This window comes from Haliotis asinina, chromosome 6, assembly GCF_037392515.1.
Source record: "Haliotis asinina isolate JCU_RB_2024 chromosome 6, JCU_Hal_asi_v2, whole genome shotgun sequence".
Taxonomy (NCBI): domain Eukaryota; kingdom Metazoa; phylum Mollusca; class Gastropoda; order Lepetellida; family Haliotidae; genus Haliotis; species Haliotis asinina.
In genome coordinates this window covers 11,309,127-11,325,601 of record NC_090285.1, presented here as the reverse complement: position 1 = coordinate 11,325,601, position 16,475 = coordinate 11,309,127, and the positions used below count along the sequence as shown (strand labels likewise).

The 16,475-nt window shown below is 34.1% G+C and overlaps 1 protein-coding gene across 9 annotated transcripts in view; it reads right to left on the bottom strand.

Annotated features, from left to right (window-relative positions):
- LOC137287448 (anoctamin-4-like) overlaps nt 1–16,475 on the bottom strand; it is a 109,617-nt gene that overhangs the window by 40,389 nt on the left and 52,753 nt on the right. For 4 of the 9 annotated variants that reach the window (XM_067819742.1, XM_067819748.1, XM_067819745.1 and 1 more), the window contains 4 exons: nt 15,231–15,305; nt 10,799–10,966; nt 1,762–1,860; nt 853–876 (listed from right to left, as the gene is read on the bottom strand). In XM_067819742.1, coding sequence (XP_067675843.1) covers nt 853–876; nt 1,762–1,860; nt 10,799–10,966; nt 15,231–15,305 — 366 coding nt within the window. Of the gene's footprint in view, nt 1–852; nt 877–1,761; nt 1,861–7,350; nt 7,375–10,798; nt 10,967–15,230; nt 15,306–16,475 lie in introns of all 9 variants that reach the window. The other 5 variants (XM_067819744.1, XM_067819747.1, XM_067819749.1 and 2 more) reach the window with 3 other exon arrangements.

Genomic DNA, 16,475 nt, shown 5'->3' with positions numbered 1-16,475 from the left:
ATATTATCAATGATACAATTGTCATACCAATAATGATGAATATTTTTTCTCTTTTCTGATTATCTAACATACCATTTAAAAAACAATGGCATACTACATTTCCAGGACAAATCCAAGGAGGACACAGATGACGAAGAGATATTAAGGGAAAATGTGACAATTTATTTCATTCCTTTGTAAATGTTTCATCATTACTTTTTCCCCATATGCATTGGCATTGGCTATCCCCGATTTTTGTTGGGTTTTTTTTATGGTGCATCTTAGGCAGTCTTCCTCCACAGAGGGTTTTCATATTTGGGTCACTGGATCGACAAATCAATTTTCTCCAAAACAGATATCACCTTGTGAAATGTCCCATATCAAGTGAACGACAGCAGAACATCTGTTACAACAAACTAACAGAACGGGAACAATTGTTGCATATCACCGGAACACTAAGCTAATGAACAATGCCAATGTCCAGCGCCACCATTTACCAGTCTTTTAACCATTATCTCACTGGCACCATCAAAATTTAACATGCCAGATGTCACCTACATGACATGTAACCATTTCAACCCACCCATCACGTGATTACATCAACATGCATGATACTTGCTATAGCTTACATGACACTTTCCAAAGATTATATACTCATGGAAACAAATAAGGGGACACATGAAAGTACAAGTGTTCATTTTTTCTTGTCCAGGTTTCCACAGTATGTATTACACTGTGAGTGACATTCTGGAGATTCTTGTACTTGGAAAATGTGTTCCCTTATTTCATTCTATGAGTACAGTCATAACGTGAAATGAACATCTACATGAAAAATAAATGGGCAGTGATGACTGGACATTGACAGCTACTTACGGTGTCGTCGTAATCTCCTTGGTCCTGTTGGTGAATACATTCGGTGGACAATTAATGTCACTGAAGGTTTGTGACTACACAAAACTAACATTCTACTTGTTCAGCTATTTAAGCTGGTCACTCATGACAAACTAATCCTAGTCATGTCATAAGTCCTCATGACAAATCTACTTGTTGAAACAAAGCTACTAGGGCTGTAACGAAGCATGAAACTATGGCTGGATTGCACTTGTTGAGTCTCCACTAGCAATTAATCAAAGGCAGTAACGAAAAACTATCAATGCAACCATAGTATGTGTGAATATCGATAGTCTACTACTTGATTTCTGAAGATAAATGTGCAGCTGAAAATACAGGAAGTACGAGATTTGTTCAGTTTGATTTAGAGTTATCTGCCCCTGTTACCTCTCAAACAAACTTGGTCTATAGCTACTTCTTTTTATTTCATATTAACTATTCATTCATGTGGGAAATGACTTTACTTGAAACAGTGGAAGGAGAAAAAAACTATTGCAATAGTTGGTTGCAGTAGTTGCTCACAGTAGTTGGTTGCAATAGTATACTGCAATACTTTATCATTGTCACAATGGCTGTTTCCCCTCCAAACTCATCCTAAAAGCTTTACCATTGTCTAACACAGAAGCTATTTTCTGGTTCTAAGAACTATGTGTGAGTTGATTAGCTTTGATAGAAAAATGACAAAAGTCTCATCAAGTTTAACTGTAAAATAGTTAAAAATAGAAACAAATTAATGCAGGAAAAATGGTAAAAGAATTCAAAACATTCCTCTAATAGAGAGAGTAAATTTTATAAAAATATACGACAATGAAACTTCTTGACAACTTGACAGCACATTGGTCAACATCATCACCATCAGCATCCTCCTCCTCATCATCACAACATTATTACCTGCAACGGCATCTTCATACTCATGATCTCTGCATATCTGGTCAGAACCTCCCACGGTGCATGGACCTTGACAAAATACAGGTTATCCTCCTTTAGAAGCTGTGAATAAGAGTAAAAACTATATAATAATAAGAAGAATAACATCAAACAATATACCTGAGAGTTGAACCAACTGCATATTAGAATATATCGAATAATGAATAATGTTACTTTAATTAAAACACCAAACAATTACATGCCCATTCACAAATATATTACTAGTAAACTGAAAGTCATTCATGTATGAATTACTAACATGATAGAGAAGGGCAGCATGCTTTAGAAGGTATTTCATGCCTAAGATGATTGCAAGATGCAGAAAAAAGGTTATCTTAAACAATTAACTTATTCAACAATTACCAAATGTTGTTACCATGCAGGTAGTGGTACCAAAGGTGATTGCAAGATGTGAAAAAAAGGTTATCTTAAACAATTATTTTAACGAACAATTACCTGATTGTTATCATGCAATAAGAACTACAAATCCACCGACTGTGCATCTTAACATAAGTATGGCATGAACCAGTTCCATCAAGGATTGGCAGACAGACTCTGGTTAATGCCAGTAACGGTATGAGGCGTTACAGAAAAACAATAATGAACAGATTTGTGATCTACAAATAGGTTAGCATTGGTGCATGTGAAGAACAGATTCATAAATTAAAATGTGCATTTAATTCATCTTTGGTGCACGTTTAGGATCAATGTTTTCATTCAATTCTGCGTTGTCATCCATTTTCAGTTTCTTGAAGACTTCATTTTCCCAATTCAGGAAAGGTTTCATATATGCTGTCAAGTTGAGACAAACAGAAGTAGTTTTGGGGTAATATCATTGGAAACTTTTCAATACTGATATCAACCATGAGAGAAGTGTGGCTCTTATCACTGAGCATTGTACCATATGCATGAATGAGTGAGTTTACTTTTATGCCACCTTAAGCAATATTCCAGCAATATCATGGCAGAGGACACCAGAAATGGGTTTCTCACACTGTACCCATGAGGGATAGAGAACCCGGGTCTTCAGCATGATGGGCAAATGCTTTAACCACTAAGCTACCCCACTGCCTTTTTCCATATATACATCAAAACAAGTCAAGCTTAGCTCTTAGACCAAACAACCAAAAATCTAAAGTGTCCTAAAATGCCACTGACATGCATCAACCAGGTCATCTAGCCTGACAGTTACCTTTAAAGCCAAACATGGATTGTCAAACACTTTCAGATGAAAGGCAACAATATTTGGGTGAAGAATTGTATTATCAACACTTCAAGTAGTCTGAGCACAGGTCGAAGTTTTTGACCATCCCAACTTTATTCTAAACGCTTAAACAAATATTGTAACAAAAGCAATTTGAGAACCAAACCTGGCACACACAGCCACAGAAATTGATCATATTTTTAGGAAAGGAGCCACCTTCAAATATTCTTCCCTCAGCCAGTAAAATCCAAAGTAAAATGCAATGTAAAACGCAATGTAAAGTTTAGGGAAGATTTCAATCCTCCTCACAAATCTGACATATTAGATATCAAGTGAAGGGTCTTTTCTTGCTCTGACTGATAACATATTCTGTTTTACATTATGAAAGAAAGAGAAAATGTCGAAAAACAACAAAATGTATCCTACTGTGAAACTACTGGAGAGAGATGTAGTTATTTAGTCTGACACTCCAATATCCTTATTTGTCAGCATGAGGACACATTCTGATCTGGGTGCTGATGTACTAAGTAATCTTAGCACTAAGGTGCTGTAACTCCCATACCTTAAGACAGACTTAAGGTAGTCTTAGTGCTAAGGATATTTCGTACAACAGCACCCTATAATCCCCACAGCAGTCTCTGCATCATTAGATAGTCAACAAACCACCACCAACTTGCATGTTAAAACAAGATTATAATACAACTAAACAATCTCACTACATTAGCCATGCACATACATGATGATTATCACATGCATAGTCTACCATGATTATTATATGAATGAGGTGTTAATACATGTAGGATAATAATTCTCCATTATTATACATAATAAGGCCAATATGTAGGGGGAATACATATTCTATAAAACTCTAAGTATAATATTTTTTTTATTTTTCCTAAGTTCAGTACAAGTTCTAACTATCCATTATAACATTCATGACACTAAGTGCACTAAACATTACACATACTTGCTGGATTTTGTTTTGTTTACCCAGGGGTTTCTGTTAGTGGAAAGATGAAATTAAATTGACTTGAATCATTGTCTCTGTTCTATGCAGAAAATAGTAATGAGTGACAAAGCTCCACAAATTTGACTCCAATGGAAATCAAAACCAGGCCTTATGCAAGAAAAGGACATGTTGGAACCGCTAACCCTGCTGAAAATATGAACTTGATGAAAATGTGCACCCAAATGAAATCTAAATATGATGCTCACATCTGAGATATCAACATGCATGGACAATGGTTACTGAGACAGCTTGCAGCTGACTGTGTTGAATCTATCAAAAACAGATTTAACAAAAAATTTCAGATTTACCCAAAAGTTTTGGGCTTAATGGGAGAAAACTATCACAAATCCATGTGAACTGAGAAAATGGTGGCGTTTATAGAAAGACATATCATGTTTTGAATATACATACTCCATGTTGAATATCATATGAAATCGACATTTTAAAAAATACCAGCTAAAACATAAAGTTGAATAAAACCCCATGCATGAAAATTTCAAATGGGTTGCAATGTATGTGATTAGCAAGAGAATATAAATGAAGATATGAAAATGAAACAGGGCATATGAAATGGGGCATATCCATCACGCACGAAGGAAAAGGGAGAAAGATGACACACATTGATTATCTCCCTCTACTAAGGGAAAACCCTGCCACCTTTGGTACAACAGGTGGGTCTTGTATGCTTTAGATTGTTTACTTTCTCAAAAACTTTACAATCTGGGTATAATATTCCAAGTAAAATTGCAATAGTAATATTTTTATACATCATTCAATTAATGTATGCATGTACAGGTCAGTGAAATAAGAACAGAATATGAAGTTGCATATGTTTTCAACAATAAGTCAAGGGGTTATTTCTTTTGCTTATTGACCTACTTAAAGTACTTGTTTTTTAATTTTTTAACTTACCAGCCAAAATAAACATGCCATTTTTGGTCAGGGGTCTAGGTAATTGGGAAATCCTATATAATTTCTATATTTGTTTAAATTATCATTCTGAATATATCCTACTCAAAAGAGGTTAAAGAACACCACATCATGTACTAACATCCAGGAATCAGGCATTCCTTAACTTGTTTTGAGTAGTATGCCTGGGAAGGGAAGTGTGGATGTGAAGATAAACCTAATTTACTGTTAAACTTCAGATGAACACAATGCAATACTGATGATGTATCATGAGACATATAATATGGATGATGTACAATCATGCCAAGTAGTGTTTGATGGTAGCTTTATTAAAACTGAAATACTTCATAGCTTCTGGTATATAATTGTTGACTGGAGAATCAGTTGTAAAGTTACTATCATACTTTTAGCATTTACTTACTGTAATCATTATGGAATCAGAGCAACAGTTTACCCTTTGAGAAAATTTTCAATTACTCTTACATATTTAATTTTTCAAGAACTTAATGTCTATACTGACAAACATGTACATTATAATAACTTCATGCAAACATTATTAGTTTCAAAACATGTACTTGGTTAAATATTGGAGTATGCCATTCAATAAGCAGCTGAACACAACATCTGAGCATTGTACCTGCCAAATTTGGGTTGAATATTGAAGGATAATGAATGCAGCAAATACCCATTGATTTTGTTCACTATGTCAGCTATGTATGACATATTTTCCTTAAAAATCCCGCTTATCAACTGTTGTTCTTTGAACTTTACAATACACTATGGCCGCTATGGCAGCCATATTGAAACTGACCTCATCACCAGCAACAAACAAAATATTCAAACAAAAGGTGGTGGATATGTTTTGGGGAGAATGTTTTTTGTGCTCTAACAATGTAAGAGTCAGGAGTGTGTAATACTGGAAAGTATACACATGATACATGTTGAGCACAACTACTAATGACACATGTACCAAATGTGAATAATCTTGAACAAATATGACAAAACAATGGTCATAAATAGAATATTCAAAATGGTAGGTATGGCAGCCATATTGGAAATCAGTTGCAAACCACTCAATAAAACTGTGGTGTTATCTCTTGTATAAAACGTGAATGTGAAGTTCAATTTCCCTGGTCTATAGGCTCCTCTGGGACGTGTACACACTGGACAAAGGACATCTTTGACAGATGATGGACAAACAGGCCATAACATAACCTCACTTATGATTATGAAACTGGTGAGCTAGGCACTCACCAGTGTGGGGAGTACGTATGTTCTTATCTCTCTGTTTAAAGGTTTGTATAGAACTGTCAGCAGACGTATAGCCCTGATGCTGGGCCAACAATGTAGCATTAGCATCTGGACGTTGATCCATCTTCATCAATTTCATCAAAATTATATATAAATGCACACACTATTCTACATACTATATCATATATATATATCTGTCTGATATGAAAAGAATAAAAGAATTTGGGTCAAAAGATGGAAGCTGGATAATTGAAAAAATACAAGATCCCATATACATTTCACAGCACTGCTTGAGTATAAAACAAATTTGTTGCATCAGCAACTGGTTAGATATTGGATTATATTCTTTGGGCATGTGTTTTAGCAAGGGTGAAACAATTTGACGGGACAACACTAATGGTTTAAGATCAGCTTGAAACAGTACTTTTTGTTAAAAGTTGATATTATTTATTTCAGCAGATGAATCACAACCCTGGATAAGTCACTTATTTCAGAGAACAAAAAGAGATATTGTAAAGTAAACACTTACAGTCTAAACAGAACTATGACAGTTATGCTATTTATAAAACTTGTCAAACAATTCAGTTTAACATTCAAACCCTGCATTTTTCAGCTGCTTCCACAACAATGATTGTATCATTATACAAGAGTTGAAAGGTAACTGTCCAGTAAGCCTTATATCGGGATACAATACAGTATTGGTGCATGATTACACCACTATTTGCATTGTTTATTGTTGTTTGCTCAGTGTTTGGTACCATTCAGTGCTAGTAAAGATGTTTACGTCTGCTAGAAAAACAAATTGATTAAAAAAGCAGTTAACCACATAAATGATTATTTTATAGCTAATGCTTAAACTTGTTAAACTTGCATATGTGAGCATGTGAAGAATGCTGCATTTTTATAAATGTTTTAGTTTATTTACTGAAATAAGCTGCATCATGTTCTTAGCGTGTGGTATGTGTTGGTGCAATTTTAATTTGTGTATTTAATTTTAATACTTCAACAGTAATCATAAAAAACTTCCAGTGTAGTCATTTGGATAATAAGGTGAAAAGGATAAAAAATTGAATTGAATACAGGGATAAAACATACAAAAGCAAATACCATAAAATAATAATGGCCTCAAAAATGTGCAGGTAGCAGAAATGACATGTGTTTTGATACATTAAACATTTACCCCATCCTCTTTAGACTGAACTGTCTGAAAATTATTACACTTTTAGAATGAGTTCTCATCATCATACTGTAATACTGTATCATACTATCTTACTGTATCATATTGTAATACTTATCATACTATCTTACTGCATCATACTGTAATACTGTATCATACTATCTTACTGTATCATACTGTAATCATAGTAATACTGTAAACTCTTTTGCCAAAGTTTTAAAACGTTTTCAAGAATCCCATTTATTTGCTCCTTTAATGACAGATATGAAGATATGGCAATGACTATGATCATATGATCATATGATCATGATCATGATTGTAGGACATAACATGAAGGTTGTATCAAAGCTTTGGGACTGTTTTGCCTTTCTAGTCCTTTTGTCTAATTTATCTTGTAATAGCTGTTGGTATATTCATATCAAAAGCAAAGATATTTGGAGCTAAATAATGCTTAACACCTTTGATCATATTGAAAAGCTACATTTCATAGGCATTAAATGTGACAGCAAATTCACAACAGGTATCAAAAATGGGGTACTCATTGCCACAAGAACTTTGGCCAATTTCTGACTGGCATGATGAAAAATGGTAGAGTTCCAGCCATATCAGAACAAAAGATTATAGTTTGGATTTTAAGAAAATAATGCTGAAAAATATACTGAGCACTGATACTTTTGATCCTCAAAGTCCAAGAATACCTGCATCCCAAAGCACTAAAGACTCCAGTCTTCCCAACAAAAAGATTTACCACACCCACACCTGTTAAGCATGATGTAACTTGTGGTGATCAATCCTATATCATATCCAAAGACCTTCAGATCACTAATATTCCAGTTATAGAGAAGCTTTCAAAATAAATAAAGATTAGATTAAATGCTTTTTTTCAGAATGGTTTCTGATGTTTTTTTCCCCTTTTTATTTAAGTATGGGAATAACATACTGAAGAATTTCAAATGAATGTACACGTTTTCTTTTCTTTTTTCTTTTTCGAGTTGGTCTGTATTTTCTAACAAATTATCAAAAAAAATCTAATTTCTTGATTTTTTGGGGGTCATCTCAACTCAAATGAAACTCTATATTCTTGGGGATTATGTTTACAAGATGGTTATCTAAGTTGTTCAGGTGTAAGCCAAAAATACATAGCAAAGCACAATCAAAATTAAGAGAAATTCCACACACATAATTTCACCATGATCATCCACAAAACTCAATGTTAATCACTCTAACTTAGCAGCATGTTTGCACATTTCGACAAAAGCAACTACATCTACGATCAAAGGTTAATCATACCACTTCCAAATTAACAATTTCATCACAGAAGCTGTTTCAGCCTAACTTCAGCACATATGTTTCAGCAGCTGCAAGCACTAAACAGGCTAAAATTGTTACAAATGCTACAACAAAACAAAGATCCACCACACACTGAAGGTTTTTGGCATTCTTGGACTTGGAAGTTGCTGTCACGTTTTATGCGGATTTCAACATTCATGCTTGGAGGGGGTGTGGATGGTAGTGAGGTAACACAACTGTGTTTGCTAGTATGGTATACTCACCGCCTATAGAATTGTTAAGAAAAAGTAAAATAAATGATCAGTAACTATTTAAAAAATCATCAAACAATACAGACATGCCATGAATGCTTGTACAAATACCAAAAGTAGTTATGTTCCATGAGACACTGCTTCAAAATACAGAAAATATACATTAAGTATCAAAATAAATTTGAAAATATTTCAGATGGATATTCACATCCATGTTAGATGGATGGTTATATATTTTTAGAAAACAATATTTTTAGTACAAATTACGATTAATGGTTACACAAACCAATCACAGAATTATGGATCTTTCGATTTCAGAACAGGGGAGATCACTCTAAAGGCACTGCAAGCTCATGTCCAGTTCACAGTGACATGCAGACATGAACCTGGATCAATTTCATATTGCCTGCTTTAAAGGGCATAGATTTTTCTTTTGGTAATCTGTCAAGCATTTATGCTGTTTTCAACAATCACATAACTTTATTGAACTAGATATTCCTAATACATGTACAAATATTTTCTATCATAATCTAGATATTGTATATAGTTCTAACACTCCACAACACACCAAAATACTCAATACATTGCACTATAACATTTCCAACAAAAAAATCATGATAAACACTTTTACATGAAGACCATGATAAGAAAATGAATAGATATTCACTGAAACTTTTCATATGTAGTACTTCATTTTTGAAACTGAATCACTTCTTTCCATTACACAATGTGAATGACACACATATCATCAAAAGCTGAGTAGTCTAATACAATATTGATTTGTTCAATAAGTGTAAATTAAGGCAATTTCATTCTAAACCTATCTAAGACAGCAAATTTCAATTAAACGTCAGTCATGAATTCCAGTGCCAAAGCAGAATATGAACATAGTTTCATAAACAGAGCGATCTTTCAATCAGTCATTCTGTTACAAACATCCAAAATTAGTTTATATTACGGCCAGACCAATTTTATTTCTTGTTTCATAGATCCTCAAGTTGTATTTTTTTGCAAGAATAAGAAAAAGACAATAAAAAAATTTCCCAACAACTAAAAAATAAAATCCTACCATTAGTCTTTGGCCAAAACTGTAAACTTACAAAAAGAAATATTTTTTACTGCTTTTTGCCCCATATACACTTCATAAATTGCTAAAAAAAAGGGTACTTTTAGTATTCAAGAGGAATGTTACTTTGATGGTTGATTTTAATCTTTTTTCTCCTGCTTTAAGTTTCCTGAGGACAAAAATCCACAAAACAAGAAACAAAACTGATCTGGCCTAATATTTAGAACAAATTTCTGACACATTATTTCATCATGTAATTATTTGTCTTGACTCATTAAACCGCTGTGATCCAAATAATGGTTAATGGAATGTAGGAATGGTTTCATGAGTTTGTCATTCTCAAGTTCATGGTGCATGCACATGCATTGAAACATTGATTATGTAACAATGAGAAATGAAGAGAGAAAATATGCCATAAACTTCCATCATACACAAAAGTATAACATTAGCAATTACAATAAGATGTTCCTTGAACATATATGTAAAAATGAAAAGACTAGCTTAATTTGCAAATGTTGTGAATATTACTGTTATATCTACATACATAGAGGGAAATTGAAATATTAATTAGCATCAAACCATTAGTAATGTAAGCCACACTCTGCATATATATATAGAGAGAGAAATAGATAAACAATTTGCAATAACTATGACTAATAAAAATTGTAATAATCTGCTCAGGTACTAAGAGAGTTCTCTATCAAATTGCTAAGCAATGGAACCCATTTACTGAAACAAACATATCAATATATCTCACAATGAACTTATTTACATCATGTTCATTTATATTTATTTCATATTCACATCAAACAAAACCACTAAAATTTTCAGCAATAATTCCTACCTTCTTTTCTTCAACTTCCAGTTCTAAGCCCTCATTTCTGAGGTTTTCTTCAAACACCTCCCTCCGTTTTTTACGCTTTTCCTCATTGGAACCAGTGTTTGTCTTATAAGCAAGAACAAAGTCAATTCTTCTTGTTCCATCATTGAAAAACATGGACTCCGGATCAGTCTAAGAAAAACAAAAAAAAGCAAAATAGTAAGTACACTGGCAAAACTTTACCCTTTCACTGGAATGAAAAGTAATAATGAAAATAGTGAAAGGTGCAATGCAAAAAGGTTTTTATATTTCAAGACGCAAATATCCTAGAATCCTGTCATAATGATTTCTTCCCTGAACCATGGCCATCACATGTGTGAATGTTGATGAACACGAGAGGGATTTGTTGATGACTGAACGAGATGCCAGTTGCTGGCAAGACATGATAATAAGACCAAAGTTCTTTACAAAAAACTATTTCAACACTGCATTCAATAAATACGTGTAACACTAAGCACAAAGTGATTTTGTTCTGATAATTTACCATCATTTTGCTTCATTTACCATCAAACTAGAAGTTACCGTTGTAAAGTTTAAGGTACCATATAACAGCAAACTGAATTGACAAAAGTTTATTCTATTATCAGAAATTCAAGAACTTTTGTTGCAGACATTGAGTCAAATAATGGCCTCTCAGTATGGTTTTGGTAGCCCTTCATTAGTAACATCCAAAAATATAACTATTCCACACATCCTTTCACACGAATGGAGACACAAAAATACAAGAATATTTTTAAAACAACAATTTCAAAATACTTAGCTCATGTTCATCTTGCAGACAGTTCTCCTAAATATACATGAACTTTTTTCTAAACAGTACACAAAGTCATAAATTATTCTTTGTTGGTTGGTTAACATGTCATACAGCAATGTTCCAGCTATAAGATGGCAGCTTGGGCCAGACAACCCAGTGATTGAAAATATGAGCAATGGCCCATGTCCAATGGGTACGAGGATGCACACAACTATCTGGCACTATCAATCAGTTCAGTTGCTTCTTACAGAAAGCATAGGTTCCTGGAAACCAACTCTAAACTGGAATCTGGACATTTTAAAGAAATATCTTTGAGTAATTCATTTCCCAAATGCATATCTCAGAAGATACAATTTTGAAGGTAGAAATTTGGAGTGCTCCATCCACAGGCTTAAAAGTACAAGTAAAGACTAACATATGTATTAGTATACATAAACACAAATATGAAAAACTTGTTAGTATGACAACGAAAATTCAATAGGACAATCAAATCATGCAGACATAGTAATCACATTTAACAGTTTTGACTGACACTTCATAAAAAACAAAATATATACAACATTTATCATGCAAACCCTTTTTGTGTTTTAAGCTGAAAATTATTCACAAACATCAGTATTTTACTTCAAATAATGTTTGGCTATAAACATATGAAATTCCTCTGTAACTCACATACTTGGAACCAGAAAGTTTCTCTCATCTAAGGCGGTAGATTTAAGTTAATACTTGGTATCATCTTGACATTATGTCACACAATAAAGGAGTCAAATCTCAGAAGATAACATTATTACAAAAAAGAATGTCTGATAACCTTTAGGACCTGAAACTTTTTGCACTAAAACACTTTCAACAATCCCAGAATACCATCTCTAATTCATATCTAACAACAAAGTATTCTTATCTCACAATATACTAATATGAACGAAAGATAACTTTAAAAACGAACTATCCTCACCTATTTCAAAACAACTAATTTTCAAAGAACTAAGAAAGGAGGTAATATTAGTATAAAATTCATTATTGTTTTTCTGACGTCCTTTGCCAATGTTGCAATAAAATATGATTAATATGAAACCGGTGTTACTAACAGGGTTCAGAGGACTTTCATGATACCAGAAATGTTCAGAGTCTGATCTCCCACACCTTGTTATTAGTCTGTATCAGTGTTCGCGTTAACTCAGAAACCTGCATTTTTCTCACAAAAAAATTATAAAAACATGTAAACATTCTTTTGCATGCATATTTTGGATGCATAGATTCTGATGTGCTTAATTATAAAAAATACATTAAAACAGCAAAATATAAAAAAAGAAATTTTGTACTGATTCAGGATTGTAATGAACATTTCACACGCAAACAATTTGAACTACATATTTATAATATCATTTCTGCACACACTCATGTAAAAAACCTACCGCGAACACTGTGAATGCACATTAGTAAAATGATATGATGCATGAATGGCTGTCATTGCTAAAATGATAAATGTTTCGTCTGATGCAATACATTACAATACAAAACATAATCTACAAAGAACCACTGTTTAGGTATATGTATATTTCAGTTTCTGAAATTCTTGTCTGGAGGTGTACATCTCCAGGCCGATATCTGCAACATGTAACATGTTTACTGACAAACACTGTTATTCCAAGTTAAAAAAATAAATACATGAAACACAATAATTCAACACTATCAGTCAAAACATGAGTGCATCTGATGAAAATGTGCAGTATGGAACAATGATGACCATGAAAGCATGCAACCTTGTCTCACCCCTACAGGATGTCATGCTCGACATGCAGCCTTGCCTCACAACTACATGATGTCATGCTTTTCTCACCCATGGTGCCATGCTTGAAATGCACCTTTTTCTCACCCTACATGACACCGTGCTTGCAATGCTACTGTGGTCTATCGAGCATTACTTACAGTGTTCATATGTTCTAAGATGTCCAACTCCATCGCATCAGTTAAATTCATGCTGGGTATTGTTAGTTGGTTGTCTCAACATTTATACTGTGTCCTCCAATTTCATACATGATGCATGCCATATATTTTGCAGCATCTGGGGATATACTTCAGTCAGCTAAGTAGTTTCACAAGTCTGATCTGTACTTTCTCATTGCCATGTATCATCAGAACATATGCTATCATTCTTCCATAAAAATATGAGCATATTTTATGATGTCATTTGGATTTCATTATAACTTGACTTCATTTTTTAACTTTACTCAACTGTTTAAACATTTATAAACTTTTTTCACAAAAGCAACTTTCATATTTGACGGTCTTAATTTGAACTGCCAACTGTTGGCTCAAAAACCCAGTCTGATTGTCCTACCTCTGCCCCCAATGCTCTGATACAGGTAAGCAGGCTAACTCAAAGCACTGATGCCGATATTCAGACGTTGATATATTATATGTAATACAGATTCATCATCTTTGCTGAATAGCATTACAGACATTCTGGCACTACAAGTAGGGGAGGCTGCAATGTGTGTCGTATGATGGACTATCTAATCATAAAACAGTGATGAATTGTCTATGTATATAATCATACATAACTATCTATCCATATAGTTATGAACAGAAAATGGAAAGGTTGGGCATCTTTACCAAAGGACTGAAAATAGCAGTTCTAGCCATCAGATTTCTGGTTCTTAAAATAGTCACATCAAAAGTTTCTAAGGTTAGAGATGAAATCTTCAATAAGTTACTGGTACTTATTGAGAAACGAATAAATTCCTATCTGTATTCATTGAATATATGTTTTAGCTCTGAGTGAGTGAGTGAGTTTAGTTCTACATCGCTTTTAGCAATATTCCAGCAATATCACAGCAGAGGACACCAGAAAATGGGCTTCACACATTGTACCTTTGTTGGGGAATCGAACCAGGATCTTCAGCGTGATGAGCAAATGATTTAACCACTAGGCTACCCCTCCGCCCTCTTTAGCTCTGAAAGCTCTTAAAGCACTATAGCAACAAGCAGCAATATTCCTAAGCCATTTATGTACATTAGGAACTTTACATGAATTGGTCCGACTCATTACTTCAAAGATATTTAATTAATTTAAATAGCAGCTTCAAGAACATGGACAACGGCTTTACAGGAAGTGATCTGACTCTATATGTCAATGGTGCCTAAGAATTTTACAGGTTGTCGCGAGGACAAATGCACCTCAAAATGCGCCTCAATGGGGATCAAACTCTGATGACTGTGATAGGCAAACTTCTTGTATCGTATCTTAATAATGCCATATCTATATGTCTGAACCAACCGAGTCATTGACTATGCCTATCAAATTGGGGCTATTAAATTGGTAATAACAAATTGTTTGTTTGTTCACATGTGTAAAAGCTTTAACAGTTAATCTGTTTTATTCTTCAATTGAATATGATCCTTAGAATTTTTATACTATTATATATAGAACAACTACGATTACTAAGAGTTAGAACAAAATCAATCACTCAAATAATTCATGGAAAGCACAAGGAACACTTCCCTGGAACATTGCATATTAACGTTAGTCTTGGGCTTTCAAACAATAAGGCTACAATATGGAGAACACAGCATACAGACGGGTGGATGGACATACAATGGATGGACAGATGGAAGGTAAGAGGTCAGTGCATGTGTCACCTTAAGATGCATCTGGTCATTGTCCTCACGGGACAAGAGGACCAGGTCTTCCCGACTCTCTTCAGGGTCCTGCAACTGTATGTGTGAAGGAGGTGGTGACATTGGTCAAGGTCAAACAAGGGTAAAGGTCGAGCCTGACCATTCCCAGAAGACAGGAATGCAGGTTTGGGGCTGGTTTAAATTTCATGATTTAAAGAAAACGTTTAAAGAAGGATGAATTTGGAGGAGAGTTGTGAAACTGCAAAGCATTCTCAGAGAAAACTTGAAGTTACAAATGGTACATCAACAAAATGACTACATTCACTTGGTAATGAAAAAGAATTTCTTAACAAGGGCTGAAGAAACAGAAAGTAGGGCCCCAAACCTGAATCATATTTCTCATGGTCAGGCTGTCTGTGCTGTGAATTATTTCATAGTACATAAGCATACTCAGCACAATGTACACATAATAGTAAACATTTGGACTTTGTAAAAAATAAGGGTTTTGTAAACACTGTATAAAACCATACTAAAGAAAATAAGAAATGTGATAATATTCAAGAGTATCAAACAAAACATAATGCAGTGATCTCTGTGTATTTGTTGTGTAATACTGCACTCTGCAATATCCCATCTGTATGATAACAGATAAATAATCTATTATGGACCACACAACCAGTGACTGACATCATGAGCAACGAATCTCAATTATTCTTCACCTTAACTCCTTTTTAGATGAAAACTAATGACTTAGGGGTCTGGTTTCAAAGACAAAGCTCAATGCTAGCCCACGTTCCTACCGATTCCATCAAACTGAGTTCCTACTGATTCCACGTTCCTACCGATTCCACGTTCCTATCGGTTCCGTCATACTGAGTATACCAGTACTATTGATGATGCATGGTGTTGAGGAGCCTGCTGTGACATCACATCATCACATCACCACATCACTGTACACAAGCTTACACACATACATCCTCGGGCACAGGGATACAGAATATTTCTGACACATATTGTCGACCATGGGTCAAGTTTTAGGAGTCAAATTATCTATGAGATCAGCTTAAATATGGAAATATAGGATAGGTCTAAAAATGCAGGATTAAACAAAATTCTTTCAATGTCATTCAAGACTAAATCCATAAGAAGATATACACATTATTTACAAAAATATACAATGTCTATTATTTATCAAATCCAAATGTCAAAAGAAGCTACAAAGGCTTTGTACTTAGTTATGCCAAGAATCCTGGGATTCCAGTGCCA